The sequence below is a fragment of the Diceros bicornis genome, chromosome 24, assembly GCF_020826845.1.
Source record: "Diceros bicornis minor isolate mBicDic1 chromosome 24, mDicBic1.mat.cur, whole genome shotgun sequence".
Lineage (NCBI taxonomy): Eukaryota > Metazoa > Chordata > Mammalia > Perissodactyla > Rhinocerotidae > Diceros > Diceros bicornis.
Window position 1 is genome coordinate 2,869,303 of NC_080763.1, and position 13,425 is coordinate 2,882,727.

The window sequence follows — 13,425 nt, forward strand, 5'->3', positions numbered from 1 at the left end:
TCCGAGAACAGTGCGAGTGAAGTATGCCAGACTTAGGCATGTAAGAGATAAACGTGGCTGTAAGACCAGATGGGAAAATGATTTGATAGGTTTTCTAGCTCTCAGAAATACCAAGAAGATTTTGTATCAAATGAGGCTAGGCCTGTTTTAGATGACTAACTGGAATATGAATTTGTGGACAGGCAGACCAGTGACAGGCATTGCTATTTCCTATGTCTGCCAGGAAAGAAAGTCCAAGAATTCTGTGAGTTTAGAAGGAAAGTTAAGATCAGAAACTCAGATTTAGGAATCATCAGCTGGTATAAGGATGGTAGAAGTTACGGGTATGGACAAAATTTCCCAAAGAAAGAACACAGCAAAAGAACAAAAAAGGGTTGAAGATGTAATTCTAGAGTGGCCAGAGGCTGAAGGAGTATCTGGAGATGACTGAACCGCAAAAGCCCGAGGAAGAGAGAAGTTTAAGAAGGAATGGCGTAGTCAACAGTTTCCACTGCTACTGAGAGGCTAAGGAAAAACAGAAAAGGTCACCAAACGTGGTAATTGAAAGGTAACCTTTGGCTATTTGAGTATATAAGAGGCTATAATTGTGTGAGTTCTAATATTCTTATCCATAATGAAAGCATAAAAAAGGCAACTCAATGTATCTGAGAAAAGTGCTAAACATATTTCCTAACAAATAGTTCTAAGTGTGATAGCCTTGGATACATCATTGGTTATGTAGCTAATTATCATGTATTTCAGATCTGGGCATTATTTACCTGGCCTATTTGTCATCAGTTTCATTAAAATAAAAATTTGATACCATAAAAAATGTTTACCAAAAAAATGTTTATCCAAAAAAATGGATCTGGTCATCCACTCCTCTTTCTTATTCAGAGGGAGGAACCAGTCTTTCCAGCACCTACATGCAGGCCAGGAGACGAGCTTGCCACTCCTGGCTGTTGCACAGTCACTACGTGCTCTAGACTTAAGCCTCCAACACAGAGCAGCTTCAAGAAATTTAATAACCACTCGAGGGTTTTAGAATTTATGGAAAGGTCACAAACAAAAAGCAAAATAATTATTATAGCTGTTCAACATTTAGTTGAACACTGCAAACCAAAACATTGTAAACTGAAACACTGCCATAATGCTTATCACACTTGCCTTGACCATAAACAGATTTTGATAGTTAAGTTTACCTAAAGTTTCTCAGCCTTAAAGAAGATAATGCTATAGAAAAAAAATTAGATACTGATTTTTATCTATCAGTTAGGCACAGATGAAAGAGTAAGTTGATACAAATCTTCTGCCAGGCAAAACAGGAGTAAGTATCAGAAGCCTTAAAAATGTGCTTACTTGGGGCCGGCCCCATGGCTTAGCGGCTAAGTGCACACGCTCCGCTACTGGCGGCCCAGGTTCAGATCCCGGGCGTGCACCGACGCACTGCTTCTCTGGCCATGCTGAGGCCTTGTCCCACATACAGCAACTAGAAGGATGTGCAACTATGACATACAACTATCTACTGGGGCTTTGGGGGGGGAAAAAAAAGGAAGAGGATTGGCAGTAGATGTTAGCTCAGGGCTGGTCTTCCTCAGCAAAAAGAGGAGAATTAGCATGGACGTTAGCTCAGGGCTGATCTTCCTCACACACAAAAAAAAAATTTAAAAAGAAAAATGTGCCTACCCTTTGGACTAAAAATTCAAATTCTATCAATTTACCTTAAGTATAATATAACCATGGAAACACCCAAAGATTATCTACAAGGATGGTCTCTGAGTAAAACAAAGCAAAACAAAACTAAAGACAATTTAAATATCCATCAACGGAAAATTAAAACACCATTAAAAACACCAATCTGCATATCTTTATTTCTTGATGGAAATATCCCTTAATATAAAAAGACAAACATATATATACAAATAGAATTTTTTGAAAGCTTGGGAAAATAGATCCCCAAATTTAAACTTGGTGAAGGAGGTTATTAGTCGATTCTAATTTTCTTTATAGTTTTCTGTATTATCTGGAAAAAAAAGTTAAAGGCTTATAATAATTCCAAAAATATTACATTATGTATATGCTAGAGAAATATTCATTTAATAACATGTCATTAAAGACAAAATGTTACTTCGATAAATAGTTTAGAAAACTACATCCTGAAAACATTAATGATTTGATTAACTATAACCTGTAACTTTAATGTTGCGGTAGTGAGGGAACAGAACCAAAGCCACAAAAAGACTTAATGAAGACTACAATCATTTATTTGAGCCTAAAATGTAATATTATTTAGATCATCATGACAAGAAACATAATAATAGGATATTCATTCAATATTTATAGCTGATAATAGTGCTCTTTATGTCACTTTAGAAATGTAGAAAAGCATAAATTCATAATATTCTAGCTATGTATAATATAAACTCAAAACAACTGAAATCACGAAATGGAAGTTACCTCTGTTGTGCCCTTGAATCCACTATTATGCAAAGTAAGCATTGGAATAGGCCTTTCATAAGACAATACTGTTCTAAAACTGTATCAATAATAAGAATACTGGCTAACACTTGTTGACTATTTACCAGGAGCCAAGCACTGTACACAAATCTCCTTTAGTCCTTACAATAACTCTCTGCAGCAGCTGCCACCATCAGCTACATTTTACACACCTGGAAACTGAGGCACAGAGAAGTTAACATACAGCCAGTGAGGACTCGAGCAAGGATTTGAAGCCAGGCACTCAGACTCTCCAGAATCCATGGGCTTTATTTATACCAAGTTTCAGCCTAGATTAAGTACTTCAACTGGCCATCAACCACACTAGTCTCAGCAACAAAAATAATCCAGACATGTAAACTTTTGGCAGTGGCCTAGAGAAGCTGTATATACGCACAATGAGTGAACAATAAAACAGAGCTACCCAATGAATCTCCAGCTCACAATCATCATGGCCTGTGCCAACAAAACCTGGAAAACCATGTATCAAAGTACACAATCTTGAACTGATCTAGATTTTCTTCTTTCATATAACATTCTTATTATAAAATATACTCACAAATGTTTCCAGGAATGCATTTGTTATTATTTGAACTATGTCTTGCACGTGGGTGTTAGCTAACGGAATGCTCTCTGTTTTACCTTCTTTGTGTCTGGCAAGCAGCAGGGCTGGAAGAGTTGCAGCATATTTATTTGACCTATAGAGAAATGTAGTATCAAAATTTGCAAACAAAATATAGCAAGTCATCAAAAACATGAACAAGTAGGCCATGAGGTCACAGTGGAAGGGAGCAAATGGGGAGCCCTACTACTAATGAAAAATGAACTCAATTTCCAGAGAAACTTATCTTCTACGTGAGGCTACATGAGGAAGTTCAGGAGCCTTAGTGACCTAGATTAAAAGAAAGCACCAGATAATAATCTAGACAGATTTTTTGTTTCTAGACAATTTACTCACCCAGAAAATGTCTAAATAGGATTAGAAACACACTGAATGGTTCTCACCCTTTGTGGACTGCTCACCATACTACTGAGCAAGGAGATGGGCACTTATTAGAAACCTATTGGGGCCGGCCCGGTGGCACAAGCAGTTAAGTGCGCACGCTCCGCTGTGACAGCCCCGGGTTTGCCGGTTCAGATCCCGGGCGCGCACCAACACACCACTTGGCAAGCCACGTGTGGCGGCGTCCCATATAAAGTGGAGGAAGATGGGCATGGATGTTAGCCCAGGGCCAGTCTTCCTCAGCAAAAAAAAAAAAAAAAAAAGAGGAGGATTGGCAGATGTTAGCTCAGGGTCGATCGTCCTCAAAAACAAAAAGAAAAGAAAGAAACCTATTATATGCCAGCAACTATGCCAGGTGCTTTTAATTTTCATTTAGCCCTCACAACAGCCCTATAAAGTAGCCACTATCACTTCCATTTTACAGATGAGGAAACCAGGACTCAGCAAGTGATAAATGGCAGAGATAGAATTCAAACTGAGGTACTCCAGGTATAGAGTCTGTACTCTCTCCACTGAAACAGAGCCCAAATCTGTTCCTCCTGCCATTACTTTTGCAAACTAAACCTAAAAGAAAATCGCTAAATGAAATAGGAAAAAATGCTTTGTGTGCAATTACCAGTAAGGTAGTCACACTTACATCATGTAAAAACTCAATTCGTGCTAGAACAAAGTATAGATATTATAACATTATTGGCATTAGTAGACAGCCTAGTCTTCAGATTACCTGGAGGACCCTCTTAGTTGACCAGTTGGTTATAAACAAAACACAATCTGAAAACCTACTGGTCTAGCTCTTTGGACCATAGTTAAACGCACCATGACAGCAGAGTAGAAGATAGTAGGTGACGGCTCATGTGTCAGGTGAATAGGTCTCATATTTCCTAAAGATCTGGAGTTCAGTATTCACTTTTCAAAAGACACTGACTGATTTCATGGATAGCGTTCAGGATGAAAGATTTAAGGTCAGAAATCACAATTAGGAATATTAGAGTCAGAAGGTAAGAAAGACAAACTGGGGCTTAACAACTCCACTTGCATCTGAAAATAAGCCACTAATGTAGAATGTGATGTGTATTGAAGATAATCTCCAAATTTTCAGTTCAGTCCTTCACTCTGCAGCAACTAAAACATTTGGTAGTTCACAGGAGCCCCAAATTCTACAAATAAAGCAACTTAAGTGGCTAAAAACGCACTAAGTGTACGCTTGCAATAACTTAAAATTAGGTAAGAACTATCAGGTACAGTTGCCTCACCTAAAACTCTGGGAGAAATATGGAAAAACTGTAATTTTTATATACAATTTGGTGTCAAATCAAAACCTACACACTCAAGAAGTAAAATTCCCCCAAAAATGATGACAACCCCAAAGAATCAAAACTGCAGCTAACAGAACCCAAAGAGGAAAATTTTTATAGGAAGATGAAGTATTATGAATCCAAGGTTGCCCCTATGGGGGCTCTAACCTAAAGTAAAATAATATCTAAAAATTCTAAATAGCAAGGTGGTACTTCTAAGATTTTCCTAGAAGGAAATTAAAAATTTAGTTATGCTGCTACCCTATCTTCCTTCATCAACTGTGTAAAGACATGCAACACATATATTCATTTTGCAAACTTCTTCCTCGCCCAAATTAGAAAACCAATAAACTTACAATATCAAAACATCTTCTTCAGAATAAATTCCAGTGATAACACATCCTTTTAGGTAATTTCCTGCTTCAGTGAAATCTTCTTTTGCTATAAATACATAGACAATACAAAAATCTGAAACCTTTAAAATTATGTATGCTATTCAACTGATAAACAGATTTATAAAGGGTAATGCTTTGTTATTAACTAATTATAAAGATAAAAGTGCAGACCTTACATAACTTAGTGGTTCTAAAATAAATCTGTGTTCTTTTTATGACATTTGATTACTACAGAAATGTAAGTTGATGTAATGCAACTATGATTCCCTAAACAACTGTACTCTAAATATAAGATTTACAGCACTCTAATATTTACTGAATAAATATTTGTTGCTTTTTAATTTACTCCCAAGGCAGGGTAAATGGAGATGGCTGTCCTATATGTAGTCTGGAAAGAGAAGCAGGTTATGTGAAATGATATACACATTATAATCACAAAATGTAAAGGTGCCTATAGGCATAGAAAAAACCAGAAGACTGGAAATTCTAGTCCTCTAACAGTGTCAGTATAAGGGTTCTGCAGTTACGAGGGATTTGTTTCTTCTTTTTTATTTCTTGCATTTTTTAATGTTTTTGTTACTTTTGAACTTTGATTAACTTGTGTATCAGTCTTTTCTCATTTGTTAGGATATACATATTCAAAATAAAAACTATTATTTCTGTAGAATTCTGAATTTTCATAAATAATAGCATATTCTGGATCATGTTATAACCAAGAAGCAAGTTTCAATTAAATAGTTGTAGACTAAGAAGAAAAGAGCAGAGGTGGACTTATATAAATGATGTATTCTTGCCAAGTGAAGCCAAATGATAGTTCAGCTTGCTGTATGAAAGGTTCATAGCACTTCAAATAGAAAAAGGCTGATGGAAAAACTGAGTCATAAAGCACTCAGTAGTCTGGGCATGCTGAACCCGAAAGATCTGTACCTTAGCAGTCAGCACAATACTCATGACACGAGCATCAACACTGTTAACATCAGGTGACCACAAGATTATTTTCTTTAAAAAGGATGCGTACTTTCCACAAGATTGAGAAACACTATAGGAAAGCTAGCTTACTAGAGCGGCACAATCAGCCACCAGGCAGCATTGAGAGCTCATGTATAATCATGAATTTAATGAGAAACCAGTAACCCGTGACAATATTTTCTTTAGTCTGTGCTACACCAAAGTAGAAAAGATGCATAAGAAAACTAAGCAACTAGAAAGCATTGAGTGCCTATACTTTCATTTCTAAGAGAAAACAGGGCTAAATTCTGGTCAATAATTGATGATTGTTATCTAAAGCAATGACATAATAGAATCTGTTTCAGCTTCTTCCTTTCTTTTTTGATAATAGTGGAAAATTACACTAATATTCCCATATAATTTTCTCATACAGAAGCCTCTCTACTCATGAATATGTTTCTTGAAAGGCTCTTCACGAATCCATCTGTTCATAAATCCTAAATTACTTGTGGGGTGGAAACATTTAAGACTGTACACCTAAGATGCATATCCATTTCCACTACATCAGAGTGTAAATTTTCCTCTGGACATTGAAAACCAGGCATACTCCCCTCCTTGATGAAAAGTGCAAATATGTCAGAATATATGGCAACCCCAAATATAAGAAAATAATCAGTTATCTACATAAAAAGTTTGTTTAACCACTATAAATATATTTGGGATGTAACATTAATGGTGACCTACAATATTTAGTTATTTAACTATAAACATATTTTAATTGCATAAAATAAATACATTAATTTAGCAATACTGCTTTTTTCCACTATCATATTTCATTGAATGGTTACATTTACACACACACATACATACATACATCTATTTTTTAGCTCTGTCAGCAGAAAGAGTCAAGAAGCAAGAACACCCCAGTAACTAAAAGCACTCCTAATCCCTACATCTTAGTTTCTAAATTCAATGTCCCACCTAAAGGAACTTGGACTCCTTGGAGAAATGGCTCATTCCAGGAATGAGGCTAGGAACACTTTGTGCCAAAAGGACATATTCAAAGAATGACGGAGACATGTCAAAAGGACATAGGAGCTCCCAGATTGAAGGGGCTCCCACTGACCAAATCTGGAACAATTGAGCAAAAAAATGATAGTAACTGATTATAACCCATTCAATAAAATAAGAATTCAGGCATCCATATCGATAAACAAACAAATGAGAAGGGAAAGCTCTTTCTTACAGTAGTAAGCCAACTAATAAATGTAGAAGGAATAATGGAGCCAGAAATTTTCCACTTGGCAAACATCATAATAATAGCTCTTTCAGGCGATGGATTCTAAAACTGGAGCACAAAGTATAATGAGAACATTTACAGAGTTTAGAATTATATCCCCACAAGATACTTATTAATTACACAGGAAAACATATTAACTTTCCAGCAGAGGGACTGGCAAATACACCAGTAGACAAGAGACATTTCAGCCTTTGTGGAACTCACATTATATTGTTCTTCAAACCATTAGAATCTATATGAACAACAAATCAATATCTGATATAGAATAAATGCTCAGTAAATATTAGTCGTTAGCTTTTATGAGTAAAATACAAATGTACATAAAAATTTTAATGAATTCATAATAGCCTTTTATTATTATACATTTTCTCATTCAATAGATGTTGAAGGTCTTGTAATATCATGTGAATGTCTGCAAAATACAAAAACAACAAAAAAGAAATAAAGAGGAACTAACACCCGACTGAAAAGGCTGGGAACAATCAATCCAGTGAAATAGTAAGAAAGCATCATATCCAGATTACATCATTTTGGCACACCAGAACTACCTGTATATAATTTAACATTATACTTTTGACTTTTGTTGAGAGATAATTACATGTAAATTTTCTCAATATTTGTATAGAAATATGATCAAGTACACTGTTCCTTATGTTGATCTCTTATATAAAATATAATATGAAAAATTTCTCTCAGCATTTACAACCAGGAAAAGTTTTCTCTAGGAATGAGTCAGCAACCTAACTTGTACGTTGCCATTTATAATGATGATAAGATGGCAAAAACGTCGTCTTTGTTTCTGGTTGCCACCAGATTGCTTAAGTTTCATGATCAACTGCAGTGTTGTCCAGATATTCTACATAATTATCCTCTTCTCTTTTATGCTTAACTCTTATCCTTGTTTTAACAATTTTATCGTATTTGTCCTTTTTATGATCTGAAGACTTGAATTCTTTCTGGAAGGAGGTCCAGTGTAAATAATAAATGAGAGCTTCAGGGCACCAGGCACTTGAGGCACACAGAAGACAAGGTCAACAATGGGAGCAACACGTTAGAAAGAGAAAGACAAAGGGTGAACACAGACTCATTCACTTCACTGTTTTCATGAAGAAAATACAAATTAAAAAGCTATGCCCTCTAAGATTTTGCATTCTAAGATGGTAAGCCACAAAGCACACATTAATATTCTTTTTTTCTTTTTTTTGTGTGAGGAAGATCAGCCCTGAGCTAATATCCATTACCAATCCTCCTCTTTTTGCTGAGGAAGATTGGCCCTGGGCTAACATCCATGCCCATCTTCCTCCACTTTATATGGGACACCACCACAGCATGGCCTGACAAGTGGTGTCAGTCCGCACCCAGGATCCGAACCTGCGAACCCCCAGGCCGCTGAAGTGGAGTGCATGCACTTAACCGCTGCGCCACCAGGCCGGCCCTATTAATATTCTTATTTCTTTCTAGTAAGTTCTTTTGGCCTTCATTGAAAAATATTTTGAAGACAAAGTTGAGAGGAAAAATTACTAGACAGAAATTTGTAGAAAGCAAAATTTAATAAGTAGTTAATAGCATCCACTATATACAAACATAATGCTAGAGATGGGGATCCTCTTCTGATACAAATATCCTTAAAAGATTTCACTCCAAATTTAAAATTTATCTTAAATGAAAGAAAAATATGAAGGGGGAATGTTTGCTAGATAAATGATAAGAGTTATGTGATTAAGAAAATGCTAAGGGTTTTGTGATCCAGTCAAGAGGCCATCCATAGGTAAAGGCAAGAGAATAACATTCTAAGTAATACTATTAGTCAGAAAAAATACACTATACGTATCCTTCCTTTGAAATTTACTGAAAGACACATTCGTATGAAGCAAGAAAAAAATAAAGAATAAGAGTCTAAGAACAGGGAAGTTGTAATATTAAAAGAACACTATAGCCTATGATGCTATGTAAAACTATCAAAGTAAAATTAATTGCTATAAGCACTGTATCAAAGCTGAATGCAAAAACATTAATTTGAAATGCATCAAAAATAAGATGAGTTAATAGATGGATAGAGGGATGGATAGTTGTACAGGTATGTTTTACATCAAGTACAGTTAAAGGCTAATGGTAGACTCTACGTGGTGAGTATGTGAGTGTTCACTGTAAAATCCTTTCATCTTTGCTGTTTGAAAATTTTCATAATAAATGTTCAAAAATTTTCATAATAAATTTTGAAAAAATAAATGCAAAAGATTTTTGGAAAAGAAATACATAATGCAAAAACATAAAAGCTCAGCAATAATGATAATCTGTGTCTCATAATATGAGACCACAGAGGCTCATATACAGAAAAAGACAGAAGGAATTAAAAGCATCATCATCTTCCATAAGAGGAAATCAAAATGATTGAAATGGTCGTTAATTTTATAGACTCCAATATTTTTTTTAAGAACATCTTCTCTAGCCCTGGAGAAAATAAAACCAAAAGAAACCTACTCCATATAGAAAAAAATAAAGAAAAACAAACTGACTAAAGAAATACCAAAGAAGTATAAAACAAGCAACAGATATCCAAATAGGTTTAGACAAAATAAATGGCTAAAATTCACCCAGAAGAATCAATAGGCAATAAAGACAAGAAAATGTAAAAAAGACAAATAAGAGACTGGACCCAATCACATATTCAGCATGTATTATAAAACTAATAGATTAAGTATTAGTTTTAGTAATAGGTAAAGTGAATAAAACAGAAAACATTTAAACACATATATATACACATACATATAAAAATGTGGATTTAATATGGTGATGGTGAAATCAAAAAAAGAGCAAAGGACAACTGTTAACTAGACAAAAATAAATTTGGCCTCTAACCTCATACCGTGCACTAAAATATCTAAAAGGTTACAGACTTTTACAAAAGAAAAAAATAATCAAAGGACACAGTTAACAGAGTGAAAAGGCAACCTACAGAATGGGAGAAAATATTTGCAAATCATTTATATGATAGGGGTTAATATCCAGAATATATAAAGAACTCCTGCAACTCAACAACCACAATAACCCAATTAAAAAAATGGGTATAGGACTTGAACAGACATTTCTCCAAAGAAGACATACAAATGGCCAACAGGTCTATAAAAAGATGCTCAACTTCACTAATCATTAGGAAAATGCAAATCAAAACCACAATGTGTTACCACCTCCCATACACTAGGATGGCTACTATCAAAAAAACAGAAAATAATATTAGTGTTGGTTAGGATGTAAAGATATCACAACTGTTGTACACTGTTGGTGAGAATGTAAAATGATGCAGCTGCTATGGAAAACAGTATGGTGGTTCCTCAAAAAATTAAAAATAGAATTACCATATGATCCAGCAATTCTACTTGTAGGCACACACCCAAAAGAATTCAAAGCAGGGGCCCTAGGGCAGGCCCCATGGCTTAGCGGTTGGGTGCGCGCGCTCCGCTGCTGGCGGCCCGGGTTCGGATCCCGGGCGCGCACCAACGCACTACTTCTCCGGCCATGCTGAGGCCGCGTCCCACATACAGCAACTAGAAGGATGTGCAGCTATGACATACAACTATCTACTGGGGCTTTGGGGGGAAAAAATAAATAAATAAAAATTACAAAGCAGGGCCCTAAAGAGATATTTGTATACCCACATTCACAGCAGCATTATTCACAATAGCCAAGAAGTGGAAACAACCCAAGTATCCATCAACAGATGAATGGATAAAGATGTGGTATGTAAAAACAATGGAATATTATTCAACCTTAAAAAGGAAGGAGATTCTGACACATGCTACAACATGGATGAACCCTGAGAAAATTATGCTAAAATAAGCCAATCATAAAAAGACAAATACCGTATGATTCCACTTATATGAGGTACCTAGAGTAGCCAAATTCATAGAGACCGAAACTAAATGGTGGTTGCCAGGGGCAGGGGGAAGGAGAAATGGAGAATTATTGTTTAATAAGTACAGAGCTTCAGTTTTGCAAGATGAAAAAGCTCTGGAGATTAGTTTCACAACAATGGAAATATACTTAACACTAGTTAACTATACACTTAAAAATGGTTAAGATGGTAAATTTTATGTTATGTGTATTTTGCCACAATTAAAAAAATATGCAAAGCAAAATTCAAGATAGAGTAAGAAAATATAAATTAAAGCAAAAAGAAAATATAGGTGACTATTAACTGTTAAGGATAACAGGGATTTTCTATAGCTAAAAGTTATGAAATAAACCTCAAAATCAATAAATTTGAAAACAAATTTTAAACTGCTAAATATAAAATTATCATTAACCAAAGTTAAAAGCAAACAACAAACTGTGGGAAAATAATTGGAACAAAATGACAAAAGCTTAATATCCTTAATATATAAAAATCTCATAATAACTCATTAGACAAGCACTAAAAGCCCATTTTAAAAAATAAATAACATATAACATACAGTTTATAGAAGACAAAGTTATTCTCCTATTAAGAATCTATACCCACTAAACAGTCTAAAATCCACATAAAGACTCATAAATAAAAATATTCTTTACAAACAGCAAAAAGAAAAAAGCAACAAATACTATTTGTTGAAAAACAGTTAAATAAATTACAATATATTCACCCAATCAAATATTATACAGCCAAAATGTTTTCAAAGACTATTAATCATACAGAAAAAAATGCACCCATATAATGTAAAATAAAAACAGCAAGATACTAACCTAGACACACAGCATTAGCCCAACTACATTAAAATGTATATAAAGATGCAATACATAGGTACACAGTAAAAAAAACAAAAAGGAAGGAATTACATCAAAGTTTAACAACTTTAAATAATATATTACAATATAATATATTATATTATATATATATTATAATTATAAAATTATATTTTATTTTTTCTTCAAACTTCTTTGTATTTTCAAAATTCTCTATAATTTAAAAGATATTTTTTTAAAAACTGAGCTAATATATTAACTATATATTATATTATAATAAATAATAATTGTATATTAAATATAAAATTAACTATAACAATATTATATTATATAATTTAAAAGTCCAATCCTACTTACCTGATGTCATAGTTGGACTAAATAGTCCTAGTACTGACACACTAGAATAGGAGATCAGGTCTTTATATAATTCCCCGCTTAAATATTCTTCTGCTTCTTGGACAGATGTTATGTTCACTGGACATGAAATCCTATTGCTGGATGAATATATAACTATATTCAAAATTAATTTTTAAAGATACTTTTCAACTTTAAAAAAAAAATAAAACATACTGAACTTAGCAAACACTATATTCCACAGGATAAATATCTGACAAAATAAAGACAATTAAATACTATTCTAAACAAAAAAATCACCCTTGTTAAACAAAACTTCTCTCTCCCCAAAAGTGATGGAATGTGGATAGACTCTCCTCATCAATGTTTATCCTGTGATCTCAATCCATACCTCCTTAACCTATTCAAAGTATGTCAGCAACATATGGGAATTAGAAGTTTAACAGACCTAAAAATTTAAAAATCTTTGGGTGAAGCTGAATACTTACAGCTGGATAAATTTTAGGAGATCTTCAGTTCCTAACATACCAGCATAAGATACTGGGTTCCTGCCTTCCTTGTACATCTTTACAACAGGAAATTGGGTAACATTTTGCTTGGTGCATACACCAGACCAATCTGCACAGTTTACTCTAGTAAGCAGCATAGTGGGTGTGCCTAAAGAAAAGGAAAATGCACACTTTGCAAATATTAATTTAGAAAACTCACTTGTTACTATATGATCTCACTCATAAATAGAAGATAACAACGACGACAAACGAACACATAGAGACAGAGATTGGATTGCTGGTTACCAGAGGGGAAGGGGGAGGAGGAAGGGGGAGGGTGAAAGGGGTGATTAGACACGTGTGTGGTGATGGATTGTAATTAGTCTTTGGGTGGTGAACATGGTGTGATCTACACAGAAATCGAAATATAATGCACACCTTAAATTTA

General features: G+C 34.5%; 1 protein-coding gene across 11 annotated transcripts in view; it reads right to left on the reverse strand.

Annotated features, from left to right (window-relative positions):
- The window catches only part of TXNDC16 (thioredoxin domain containing 16), a 127,203-nt gene that overhangs the window by 17,382 nt on the left and 96,396 nt on the right, over positions 1-13,425 (reverse strand). For 10 of the 11 annotated variants that reach the window (XM_058566915.1, XM_058566916.1, XM_058566918.1 and 7 more), the window contains 4 exons: positions 12,978-13,146; positions 12,493-12,629; positions 5,130-5,214; positions 3,035-3,173 (listed from right to left, as the gene is read on the reverse strand). In XM_058566915.1, the coding sequence (XP_058422898.1) occupies positions 3,035-3,173; positions 5,130-5,214; positions 12,493-12,629; positions 12,978-13,146 (530 nt within the window). The remainder of the gene's footprint in view (positions 1-3,034; positions 3,174-5,129; positions 5,215-12,492; positions 12,630-12,977; positions 13,147-13,425) is intronic. The other variant, XM_058566920.1, reaches the window with a different exon arrangement.